This window comes from Ananas comosus, linkage group 8 (assembly GCF_001540865.1).
Source record: "Ananas comosus cultivar F153 linkage group 8, ASM154086v1, whole genome shotgun sequence".
Classification (NCBI taxonomy): domain Eukaryota; kingdom Viridiplantae; phylum Streptophyta; class Magnoliopsida; order Poales; family Bromeliaceae; genus Ananas; species Ananas comosus.
This window is the reverse complement of record NC_033628.1, coordinates 6,959,401-6,973,042: the sequence shown is the minus strand read 5'-3', so window position 1 is coordinate 6,973,042 and position 13,642 is coordinate 6,959,401. Positions and strand designations below refer to the sequence as shown.

The window sequence follows — 13,642 nt, the reverse complement described above, 5'->3', positions numbered from 1 at the left end:
AAACGATGGGGCATTCGATGCTCTATCATGGCCTACCACCGATCACAAGATGATAAGCATTTATTCAGCATTGAGTAGTCATGCATGGTCCCATAGGGCTGTATGTGTTTGAACTGTGTGAATAACCTGTCATGGGGCGCTACAATATAGGATCACCAATGGATCTAAGAAACCTTCCGGTGAGGGTTTTTTAATGATTCCATATTTGTAAGACAGGTGGATTTGACTTAACTAAGGCTGTTGCGCTAAGAAACGATCCGATGAGGCGTAAAGACCTTAGAGGCTGCAGGATGATTGGATTACACATTCGAGGTAAGATGTTACCTACTCATTAAATTGCGACTTTCCAAGCTTAGTTAATTCATAAATAGTTCGTGAATTATTGAATAACCGTATAAAACACTCTGTATACATTTTCTTTCGCAAAAATTTGGAATAAAACGCAATTTTTTGGGTTTAGGGTTATTATTCGTGAATAATTCGCGACTATCGAATTATTTGCCCTAAAAAACGGGGCTAATTTTTGGGATATATCTTGTAAGGTACCGGACTTCTAAAATCATGAGGTTACAGTGTACGTTTGGTTAGAAAGCCATTTGGATGGTTCCGGTGAAGTTCGGAAGCTTTCGGGCATTTCGGTGCGCGTAGGCGTGAAAACGGGACCCGAAAGGAAGCGTTGTGCCGCAAACTAAATCCGGTATTTGCGGGGATGAAAACATGATGTAAATACGCTTGAAATCATGTTTTGAGAGTCTCGGTTCGATTTGAGACAAATCGGAAGTCAAACGGGCGAAAACGGAGCGAAACGGAGCAAAATAGGCAAAAGCTGAAAATTGCAGTTTTCTGGTCCATGGGGGACCGGTCCCTGCATGGAGAGACCGGTTCCCGAACCCGAAAATGCCTATTTTGGGCTGATTGAGAGGTCAAGAGTTGAGGGGGCTTATTGCACTTGTTACATGACTTGGAGACAAAGAGAGGTNTTGTATGTTCTATACTTGTATCTTGCTCTTGGTCGTTTTGCACTGATTGTGCTCTCGTTGTAGTTATCGATTGTGTATGTATTCAAGTTATTTTCCTGGGAACTTGTTGTACACAATCTCGTTGTTAGCCTTGGGCGGACAGGGGAGGTGCTGTCCGTCCGGCGTCTGTTCGACGCGCCCGGGCCAAGCCTAATTGGTAGCGGTCGCGGGGCGTGACATATCTGATATGTCTGTACGCTCGTCTCGCTTGCTCAAAAAGAAAAAACCGCTTCGCTAGTTCGCTCAAAAAACGCTCGCCCGAAAAAAAAAACCCCTCGCACAAAAATATTTGCCCTAGCTTCTCACCCCCGCCTCTACCCATAACCCTCCCTACCCCCGACAGCTCGCCATTGGAAGCCTGCACGGGGCCACGCGCCACTCGCCATCGGAAGTTCGGAACCCCCCACCCCCCCCGCCCACGGAGCGCGCGCCGCTCGCCATCGAAAGTTCGGATTCTTCAGAACACTCCCCGCCTTGAGCCACACACGGCTCACCATCGAAACCTCCCATGAGGCCGCAACTGCTCGCCATCGAAAGTTCGGAAACCCCCTCGCCCTCCCCACCGCGTGCCGCTCGCCATCGGAAGTTTGAAACCCTCCCCGCCCCGAGCCGCACCACACTTGCTGCCACGCCCCGCGCCCGCTACCAATTTGGCACGGCTCGGGCGCGTCGAACAGATGCCGAACGGGCAGCACCTCCCCTGTCCGCCCAATGCTCAACAACGAGATTGTGTACAAGAATTTACCAAGGATATTAAATTCAATACATACACAATCAACAGGCACAACTAGTGCCAACAATAAAAGAGCAAGAATCCACAAGCATACACGAGAGAAATAAAGAGAGTTTACTAACTATTACATCACATTTGCATTCTTTTTACATTTACATTTTTCCCAAAATGAATACATAATCATTTCTCAAATACATATGTGGCTCTCCCAAAATATAAAGCTTCTAGATACAAAATAGTTCTCTAATGCATAAAAGGAAAGCTGACTGTCTACTGCTCGGGCGCTATGCCTTTGCCGCGATCCTCGCTCGGCGCGCCCGCACTCAGCCCTGTAATGAAGTGGGGTGAGAACTATCTTCTATAGTTCCCAATGGGTTCGGCCGCCGACTCCGCCGATCTCCCCACTAGGTCCAAGTGGGTAAAAGTAACAACTAGATAGATAGATAGATATCCAAAGCAGTAAATGACATAATAGGAAAACTATGCTACTATGCCCACAATCACAAGTAATAAATGCATGCATCATTTAGTAAGGGTTTACTATCATGCTACTATGTCCAATCATGTCCAATAAGCGATGTTCAATGACAATGCTACTCTTTCATTTACCCAATCTTCGGCGAATCCCTTAGGTTCGCCCTCGCCTCACATCATTATCCCGTAGGGTACGGAGACTCAACTCGCTCTCGAACCCGGGATTGTCTGCGGACATCAACTCTGTCCCGGTCGCCCGACACTCTGGAGTACTCGACGACATGAATGGCTATACCACCCCGGATGGCTATATCACCCCAAAAACAGACCGTGAGCTTGATCTATCCTCTCTATGTGAGGACACCCTACTAACTAGGGCCAACAACTCTCTCAGAACTCACCTATTCCGACATTCATGCATAAGTGCTTAGCTATACTAAGTTCTTTGTTCACGAGTCGTTTACTAGGGAATCCACCTATCCCTAAGTTCACAAACCTCTAGTGTCAAATACACTACATTAGATGCCACTCGTTTTGTTCACATATCAATTATATGCCACTCGTTACATCACTAATCATCATCGAGTTCATCTCTTTCCTTTAGCACTATAAGATTCAATGTTCCGACCCAATCCTTACCTATCCAATTTACCAAGTATTCAACTCACACTAGGTTATCATTTAAAAAGCATAAGGAAAGGAAATAACAATGCAATCCTACAATACAATCCTACAATGCATATGCAAGAGATGCAAGTCATAATGAGCTACGACATAAAAAGGAACCCAGTTGTTTCGGGATGACACCCCCCACCTTTTGTCGATGTAGAGGTTCTAGGAACGCTTTCCAACGAACGTTACGACGATGTCTCGGCCTCCTAGGTCGAAACTAAGCTTGGTCGGCCTTGTTTTGCCGATAATTTTTCACCGGCTCAACGAATCGTAATTCCGACTTCGTCCCCGCGTTTAGACACCTAACAATTAGGTTTAGATGCTCTCAAATGAGATCAATCTCATAAATTTTCAAAAACCCCAATTTGGAGCCCTAGGTTTGCACTATAGCAAAATCCCCAATAAAAATCCTAGATTCTAGCTCTAAGCATCTACTAAGCATGCTAGGGGTCCATTTGACCCATTTACAAAGCTAGAAATCCAAACCCTAGGGTTCTACCATGAGAGGAGTTAGAAGCTTACCTCCCAAGCTTACTCCAATAGTATGAAGAGGGAGAGAGGAAGGTGGGGGAGATGATCTCCTCCAAGCTCTCCTCCTTCTTCTTCTCCTTCTTCTTCTTTCTAGAGAGAGAGGGAGAGAGAAAATATGTGTGAGGGTGGAAATAATTGAGGGAGAGAGAGCCCTTGCTCTCTATACTCTCCAACTAAGGCATAATTGCAGCCAAGCCCCTCAACTTTATCCCTCTCAACCGGCCCAGTCTGGGCAGTTTGAGAGCACGGGGACCGATCCCTCTACGAGAGGACCGGTCCCCGAGAGCACGCCAGGCAGAAAGAAAGCTCTCTGCCAGCTTTTACGCGTACGGGGACCGGTCCCTCCTTCCGGTGACCGGTCCCCGAGAGCAATGCTCTCGCAGGACACTTACGAGAACCGGACTGCCCCTAAGGGTCCGGTCCCCGAGAGACCGGTCCCCGAGAGCAACAATGGTGCGCAGAGGGTTTTCCCTATGCACCAAGCTTACGAGAACCGGTCCCTCATACCAGGGACGGGTCCCCGAGAGCTGAACCTGCCAAGTGCAGACTTTCGCACTATTAGCTCTCGTGGACTCCATCCAATGCACTTTTGGTGCTTTAGATATCTTCGGCTTTTCCGAAGCATACCCACTCGACAATTAGTCGATTCTGGACGAAATACAACTCTCGGATTTCGAGAATTCACTTCCTTACACTTGCCATCGGACCCCCCCATAGGGCCACGCGCCGCTTGCAATTTGGTTCCAACTTCCGAGTTTCGCACGCCCACTTCATCTGGTACTAATTCATAGTTTCTATGAGTGGAATTAATATTTGCTATTATGTGCATGCTAAGTGCCAAATTTTTAGAGTCCTAGCTATATTTTTTTTTTCTTCCTTCTTAATTTTGATTTCTATTTATAACAATTTTCTCTTATATATATGGTTAATACTGTTGTTGTTGTGTTTTTCTTTTCACACAAAACATCTTTTTCCTCTAAACTCCAAGTTTCCATATTACTCCTAATTAAGTTGTTGTTACACCTATTAATTTGCTTGCTATTGCCAGAACCAATGGAGCCAGGTTAATTACTTTGAGTTAGGTGATGTTTGATGCATGATTGATGGGTAATTCTAATATTTCTTTGATGTGATTTTATTCTTTATGTGGTAGAACCTAAAATATTTGAGACATTAACTTTTTTTCGTACAAAAAAATGGTTCAAAAGAATTATAAGTATTCATATTAAATAGTATAAATCTAGAGAAAAAAGTTTAATTTAATATTGAATTTTTTTATCCTAAATTTTTAATCAGTGAATGTATAATTTTCGTATAAATCGTGTATCCGAGTAATTGACGAATCCGTATTTTAAGCCGTATTTTTAAACGAATTTAAAAATTGGGATACAAATTTTATTCGTATTATACCCATACCGAATTTTTGTCGACGAATTAACTAACTATGTTTCCAAGAAACCGTCCGGTAAGGTAAGTTATAATTTATGAGACCCCAATCACCACTAAGAAATCTAAGGGATAAAGATTTTCGTCTTTCTATTTAGGAAGTGGTAATTCGATAAATTTAGTGGGAGGAACCTTTTGAACTTAAAAACATTAGTTTAATAGGTTAAAAATGAAAAATACTAATCTTACTAAAATCTCTACTTTCTGCAGACAAAATGAATGCCTTTTAACTTATTTTCTTATATAATGGAATCTAACCGATTAACCGGCCCTAATTTCCAAGATTGGCTTCGTAACCTAAAAATCGTTTTAGGTATTGAAAAGCTTGATTATGTTCTTCAATCTCCAATTCCCGAGCTTACCGCTGAGGGCACACTTGAAGAAATTCAGAAGAGAGACAAGTGGGTAGATGATGACCAACGTGTCAACTGTCAAGTATTATATGCTGGCCTCCATGTCGAATGAGCTGCAACGGCAGTATGAGAACTATGTTCATGCATATGAGATGCTAACGCACTAATAAGAGTTGTATGGCACGCAAAGCCGAACCGCAAGATATGAGATATCAAAGAGGTTATTTAGGGCTCAGATGGCTCCATGCATGTTAGTCAACGAGCATTTTCTCAAAATGATTAACGAAATGGAAATGCACATTTATCCTACAATGCATATATGTAAGAGATGCAAGATCACAATGCACTAAGACATAAAGAGGAGCCCGATTGCTTCGGGATGACACCACCCACCTTCTGGCGTTGTCACAACTCTAGGAATGCGGTTCGGCGATCTTACGACGTCGTCTCGGCCTCCCAGGCGGAAACGAAGCTCGGAAGGTCCTTTTTACCAATAACTTGCACCCGCTCGACGAATCGTCGAACCGTCTTCGCCAACGCGTTCAAACACCTAGCAATTAGGTTTGTGCATGATCAATTTAGATCAAACCATACTATAAGGCAAAACGCCATTTTGGAGCCCTAATTTGCAATCATGCAAGAATCCATCTCTAAATCTCCAAACTCATGCATTAAACACTTATTAAGCATGCTAGAGTTCCAACTAAATCAATTCTAGAGTATAAAATCCAAACCCTAGAAATCTACCATGGTTGAGCTTCAAGCTTACCTCCAAAAGCTAGCTCCAATAGTGAAGAGGAAGAAGAAGATGATGAAAACCCCTCTCCTTGCTTGCTTCTCCACCAAAACCCTTCTCTTCTTCACCTTCTAGAGAGAGAGGAAGAGAGTTTAGAGAGAGAGAGAGCGCTTTTAGGTAACAAAGAAAGAATGAGAGAAAGAGAGAGCTATCTCCCATCTATACCCCTTCAAAAGTGCATAATTGCACAAAACACCCCTCACAATGCAACCATGACACAGCCCAGCCCTGGGCATTTTCGGGCTACGGGGACCGGTCTCTTTAAAAAGGACCGGTCTCTCTAAGAGGGACCGGTCCCCAAGAGTGACTTATTTATAGAAAAGGGCCCTCCCCCTTTTCCACGCTTACGGGGACCGATCTCTCCAACGAGGGACCGGTCCCTGAGAGCACACTCTCGCAGGACAGCCCCCTTGCTCAAATTGCTTACCTACGGGGACCGGTCGCTCCCGCCAGGGACCGGTCCCCGAGAGCAAGTTTTGTGCGCAGAGCCTTCTGCCACATTTTCCAAGCTACGGCGACCGGTCTCTCCCACTAGAAACCGGTTCGCGACAGCAAAAATCCTGCACTTTGTAGAATCTTCACAACTCGCTCCCAGAGGCATTCTCCAATGCACCTTTTGGGTTTCTGACACCTTCGGCCTTTCCAAAGCATACCCAATCGACAATCAGTCGATTCTAACCGAAGTTCAACTCTCGTATTTCGAGAATTTACTTCCTTACACCCTGCATGACCCCCACCTTGGGTTGCGGGAGGAGCATTGCTCATGGCCCTTGTTAGCAGGTTCACCCGTGCAAACAATTCAATGGTCTGCTCCTTCAAGTGATGGACCGCCTCCTTCGTGTTATCCTGCAGCTCAGTCACTGACTCGACGAGTTGAGTGAGCGTCACCTCCAACATGGTGACTCGCTCCTCATGTAAGGAAGTGAATTCTCGAAATCCGATAGTTGAACTTCGATTAGAATCAACCAATTGTCGATTAGGTATGCTTCGAAAAGTTCGAAGACATCGAAATTGCATAAAGTGCATTAGAGAGGACTTCGGAGAGCAAGAAGATGGAATTCTGCACTTTGCAGAGGTTTTAGGCTCTCGGGGTTCGGTCCCTCTGGACCAGTTCCCGTAAGCTGAGAGGAAGAGCAGAAAATTGCTCGTGTAAAGTTGCTCTCGGGGTCCGGTCCCTCGGTTAGGAACCGGTCCCCGTACGCGTGAGAAAAGAGCAGAAAAATACTCTGCGTACAAATTGCTCTCGGGGTCTGGTCCTCCATTAGAGGGATCGGTCTCCGTAGCCCGAAATGCCCAAAAATGGGCTGTCACTGTCACGCCCCGCTCCGAAACCACTACCAATTTGGCACGATTCGGCCGCGGCGACAGACCGCCGAACGGACAGCACCTCCCCTGCCCGCCCAAGGCTCAACCACAGGAATGTGTACAAGAATTTACCCAGGACTTTAAATTCTAACATACACATGCAACGAGGGCACAAACAGTGCCAACAACAAGAAGAGCGAGTAATCCACAAGATATACGAGTGAAATAAATAGAGTACTTTACTAATTATTACAATAGTTGCATTCTTTACATCATTTTTCATCCAAAATACATAGCTCTCCAANCAACCCGCCAGGGGAACCGGTCTCTCACCTGCAGAGACCGGTCCCCGAGAGCAACTTCTGCCCAATGATGCCATTTGCCTCATTTGCTCTCGCGGACTCAACTCCAAGGCACTTTTTGTGCTTTGGACATTCTCAACTCCCACAAAGGGTATACTTTCGACAATTAGTCGATCCTGGATGAAGTACAATCCTCGTATTTCGAGAATTCACTTCCTTACAGTCACATAATGGCAAAGTTAAGGGGGTTTTCAGCAATTATGCATGTGTGGGGTTAAGTGGGGGGTGTTTCTTTCTCTCTTCCCTCACTTCTCAACCTAACCCTCATAGTTTCCCTCTCTCTCTCTAGAACTCTCTTTCTCTCTCTCTCTACAAGGTGGGAAAGGAGGAGTATTGGTGGGAGATTGAAGCAAGGAGAAGGATAGGCATCTTCTTCTTCTTCTTCTTCAAGCTTGGAGGAAGCTTTTGAGATAAGCTCTAACCTCTTTAATGGTGGATTTCTAGGGTAGGGGTTTTATGCTCTAGAATTCGTTTTGGGTTAACCCTAGGAGTCTAGTAAGAGGATTCTAGCATGAATCTAGGGTTTTGTTGGTGTGTTAATGCGCTAGTTGCAACCTAGGGCTCCGATGGGGGTTTTGGAAAATAATGGGTTTTGATCTAAATTGGTTATATATAAATCTAATTACTAGGTGTGTGAACACATTGGCGGCGGCGGTTCGGCGATTCGTCGAGCCGGTGCGGAGATATCGCCAAGCGGAGGGCGTTTCGGCTTCGTTTCCCCCCGAAAGGTCGAGGCGGCGACTCCAGATCACGAAATCAAATCCCCAACCTCGCTACATCACTTAGAGGTGGGTGGCGTCATCCCGAAGCAGTTGAACTGCTCCCTATGTCTAAGTTTCGTTGTTGACTAAACGTGCATATCGAGATCTTGCATTATAGGGTGCTTAGATGGTTGTTACATATTCTTGCATCTATAATGAGATGATAAATGGTGGATTTGACCCTAGGTGAATGACAACCTAGTGATGTGTAGATTAGTGTATTGGAAACACTTGAACAAGAACGAGTGGCATCTAGTTAATGTTGAATACAAGAACGTGTGGCATAAGAACTTAGTGTAGTCGAAACACTACCATGTTGAGTATAGGGATACTTGGATTTCCATGATGATGTTACCCTAGTTGGTAGGGTATCCTCGATTGACGAGGATTGGATCGTGCTCATATAGCCTGTTATATGCTTGTCATGGTCGCTCCACACAAGCCGTGCACTCCGGAGGTTTAATCACACGAGAGAGCAGTAGCTAGCTGTCCGCAGGCGGTCTCGGGTGAGTCGAGCGGCTTGGGACTCCTCACTTATGGGATTGAGACGTGAGTTAAGGGCGAGCCTTCGGGCCAGCCGAGTGATTGGGTGATCTAATGAATAGCATTGTCGTTGAACATAGTAGCACGATAGCTAGTCTTTTACTATGTAGTGCATGCATCATTATAGCGGATTGAGGCATCGTAGGTTACTTGCATACTTTCTTACTATGCCATTGTTGCTTCTATACTTATCTATCTATCTATCTATCTGCCTATACCTGCTTAGACCTAGTGGGAAGATCGGCAGAGTCGGCACCCGAACCCACTGGGAACTATGGACAATAGTTCTCACCCCACTTTGTTGCAAGACCGAGCTCGAGTGCGTCGGGCGAAGATCATGGTAAGGGCATCGCACCCTAGTGTAGTAGCTTTCCTTCCCTTTTGCATTAAAGCTACCATATGTACTTGAGAGTAGATGATGTATAGGTTGTGAGGCATTTTTGGAAGAATGAAAAGCAATCAAATGTATTAAATGTTGAATGTGATGTAACAGTTAGTATCTCTCTTTTGTTCACTCGTGTATGCTTGTGATGCTTGCTCTTACTTGTTTAGCACTGGTGGTGCTCTCGCTGTTGTTGTTGATTGTGTATGTATTTCAAGTTATTTTTCTGGGCGCTTGTTGTACACAATCTTGAGCCTTGGGCGGACAGGGGAGGTGCTGTCCGTCCGACGTCTATTCGACGCGCCCGAACCGTACCAAATTGGTAGCGGTCTCGAGGCGTGACACCTTATGCGCGGCCACCTTTGTCGCTTTCTCGTCGAGTCGATTAAGCTGGGCTTCCAAGTCAACAAGTCATTCCCGATTGCTCATGTGCCTATTTGATTTGCCTTGTCCTTCGTTATCCGCCGGCTCCACATGCTGCGTTGTCGATGGTTGCGCCACCGTACTTGTCTCTACGACAGGGGCTTTGCTCCGGCCCATGTCGTCTCCGTCGATCCGGGCTTTGATACCACTTGTCACGGGTCTAATGACTTTTTGTCGAAAAGCCCGCACGGCCCTCGTCTGTCACCTGCACAAAAAAACCAGCCAAACCGTCCTGAGGCACAACTTCGCAAATTGACAACGACCGAGAATTGAGAGCAAACACGTAAAGGAATCCAAGACACTACGCATTTAGCGAAGCGGGCTCACTTAATACGTCTCACCCAACCTTCCCGTACTACCCCATATTGGCATCCACCTATTTGGCACCCCGGGGGTACAAAGGTGCTCACCGAGGGGTACGTTTTTCCCACTCCGCACACCCATGGAAAAATAGGCCGCCAACTTATGTCCGACACGCGTCCGGCTCAATCCGTCGAATAAGCGGCCATCGTTAGCGAAATACCTATGTCCCCTTGGATGCGTAGTACAAGAGAACCCGCGAGTAGCCAACCGGATGCCAATTTACAAGCAATGTCCATCCCAAACAAGGAAAATCCTATGTCGACGTCGTGCCCGACACAATATTTACAGACTCTTTACAAACTCAATGTTATTGACAAAGTCAGAGCCGTTGACTACTAAAAAGGACCCTGACGGCCATACGGCACAATAAAAGAAGAAAAAATAAAAAGGTTGGCCGCGTGAAGAAAAATTGGGGGTAATTCAAGCTATCTCGACATTATTTTTTGTGAAGTTCTAAGTGTCTCATCGGAAGAAACGTAGACATCAGATGGACTGCGAGCACCATCCTTATAGTCTACGGCTCATCTGTTCCGTGCAATGGAAAATATTGGAACTGCATCGATTCCATGTGGATACGCGTCGAGGCCAGGCACGTGCGCAACTACATCGGAACCTTAATTCGTCGTATTCAGTTTCAAGCGTACAATAGATCAAGAGACCTTAACTGATCCAAGGTGTTCTAATCTAAACATTAGATCTGTTTAGTTTAAATTATTTTTTAGAATGTAACATGAGAATAATCCGTGGGTACTGGATTGATTTTTGTTTTTCGATTTTTTCATATGTGATATAGATTTTGATTTCCAGACAAATTTAAAAGTGCAATATTATTTTTCCGCTGCATTTTTATTTTTGTTTTGTGCCGGATAAATTCACAATCCTGGCAGTTTAGCCCAAAAAGGATGTTTTTCTTAGACAGGGTTTGCAATTTAGTACTTCACATGAGATAGATGTACGTCATTCTTAAACAGCTTTGCTCTCACAACACCAAGTATAGTGCTTCCCTGCATAGTGGAATTGTTTATATAAAGCTATAGACCCGCCCAGTTAGAAACAACATACCGATATAATTAAATTGTCTCCTTCTCCCCTCCCGGACATCCGGTCCCAATCTCTGCCAAGAAAACAAAATATTTCTTCGTCTAAACCGTGTGAACCACTCGAAAAGAATTAATCTTCGCACAGAGAATGAAAACCAATGTACCTTCACTAGCGTTAGGGCTTCGAACACTTCGCGCTCAAGGGAAGCAACTCTATCAACACCAAGAATCAGAAGAGCAATGGAAACAAACAATCATTTGAAGATGGCAACAGCGAGCTCCTACGACAGCAATAAAGTAAAGCGAGTTTGAGTACTTACCTGAGGACCCGCTGGATCTGCGGGAGGGAGAAGTTGGCGAGCTCCATCCCCCAGCGGACGGCGCGGCGGGCCTCCCGCTTGAGCTCGTTGCGACTCTTCTTGACTGGAGCGCCGGCCGAGACGGCGGCAGCGTCTTCATCGTCGGCCGGGTCGTCTTCGGCCGTCAGAGGGCCGCTAGGTCTCAGGACGCGGGCTCGGGAGGAGGAGAAGAAGATGGGGCGGGGCGTGAAGGAGAGGGTCAGGAGGGATGGGAACTGCAACCAGGGTACTGGGTAGTGCCGCAGTGGCCCAGCCGCTACGGCCGCCATGCTTTCGTCGGCTTGGGTCGCTCTCGGGTTTTAGGCCTATATGGCCTTCGTTTGACGCGGGGTTTGTTATGGGTTTACCAGTGAACGGCCTGCTATGGGGGACCTAAGCCCGCTATGCGGGGTATAAAATATTTTGATCAATTTGTATAAAAAATTTATTAATTTTAAAATTTTATAATAATAGATTGTCCTTTTAGATTTTCAAAAAATTAACCAGAATATCGTACATTTAATAAAATATTAAATTTCTTAAAAAAGACAACTTATATAAAACAAAATAAAAAAATAAAGTATAATTAATAAGATAAAGAGTGTATATCCTCTCAAATAATCTAACTTCTTTTCCAATTGTGAAGCAATTCCATTCTAAATAGTATAATATTTATTTAATAGTACAATATATGCAGTGCGTCATTTTATAATATATGCTATAATATATTATACTATTTGTACATAATCTACTATTTTAGTATAAAAATTATGCAATATTATATAAATTGTACAAATATTATACTACCAATCTATAAATATATGAATCCCCAGTTTAGATTACAGGTGACAGCGAGGGGTGAACACGCGAGCGTGCGAGGGCGCGAGCCGGCGCGAACACCGACGGGCGCGGGGGCAGGAGCGGGGCTCACGCGAGGCGCACGCGAGGGCAGGCGGGCNCAATGTACCTTCACTAGCGTTAGGGCTTCGAACACTTCGCGCTCAAGGGAAGCAACTCTATCAACACCAAGAATCAGAAGAGCAATGGAAACAAACAATCATTTGAAGATGGCAACAGCGAGCTCCTACGACAGCAACAAAGTAAAGCGAGTTTGAGTACTTACCTAAGGACCCGCTGGATCTGCGGGAGGGAGAAGTTGGCGAGCTCCATCCCCCAGCGGACGGCGCGGCGGGCCTCCCGCTTGAGCTCGTTGCGACTCTTCTTGACTGGAGCGCCGGCCGAGACGGCGGCAGCGTCGTCATCGTCGGCCGGGTCGTCTTCGGCCGTCAGAGGGCCGCTAGGTCTCAGGACGCGGGCTCGGGAGGAGGAGAAGAAGATGGGGCGGGGTGTGAAGGAGAGGGTCAGGAGGGATGGGAACTGCAACCAGGGTACTGGGTAGTGCCGTAGTGGCCCAGCCGCTACGGCCGCCATGCTTTCGTCAGCTTGGGTCGCGCTCGGGTTTTAGGCCTATATGGCCTTCGTTTGACGCGGGGTTTGTTATGGGTTTACCAGTGAACGGCCTGCTATGGGAGACCTAAGCCCGCCATGCGGGGTATAAAATATTTTGATCAATTTGTATAAAAAATTTATTAATTTTAAAAGTTTATAATAATAGATTGTCCTTTTAGATTTTTAAAAAATTAACCTGAATATCGTATATTTAATAAAATATTAAATTTCTTAAAAAAGACAACTTATTTAAAACAAAATAAAAAAAATAAAGTATAATTAATAAGATAAAGAGTGTATATCCTCTCAAATAATCTAACTTCTTTTCCAATTGTGAAGCAATTCCATTCTAAATAGTATAATATTTATTTAATAGTACAATATATGCAGCGTTTATACACATATTGTATTATTTTATAATATATGCTATAATATATTATATTATTTGTACATAATCTACTATTTTAGTATAAAAATTATGCAATATTATATAATTGTACAATATACTATCAATCTATAAATATATGAATCCCCAGTTTAGATTACAGGTGACAGCGAGGGGCGAACACGCGAGCGGGAGAGGGCGCGAGCCGGTGCGAACGGCGGCGGGCGTGGGGGCAGGAGCGGGGCTCACCCGAGGCGCGCGCGGGGG

General features: G+C 45.1%; 1 protein-coding gene across 9 annotated transcripts in view; it reads right to left on the bottom strand.

The window, feature by feature from the left end:
- The window catches only part of LOC109714273 (UPF0307 protein PMI3641), a 31,931-nt gene extending 18,870 nt beyond the window's left edge, over positions 1-13,061 (bottom strand). For 3 of the 9 annotated variants that reach the window (XM_020238823.1, XM_020238819.1, XM_020238822.1), the window contains exons 1-3: positions 11,524-11,927; positions 11,368-11,416; positions 11,226-11,277 (exon numbers count right to left, since the gene is read on the bottom strand). In XM_020238823.1, the coding sequence (XP_020094412.1) occupies positions 11,226-11,277; positions 11,368-11,416; positions 11,524-11,831 (409 nt within the window). In that variant the 5' untranslated portion in view covers positions 11,832-11,927. Of the gene's footprint in view, positions 1-11,225; positions 11,278-11,367; positions 11,417-11,523; positions 11,930-12,508; positions 12,558-12,664 lie in introns of those variants that run through there. The other 6 variants (XM_020238824.1, XM_020238825.1, XM_020238816.1 and 3 more) reach the window with 4 other exon arrangements.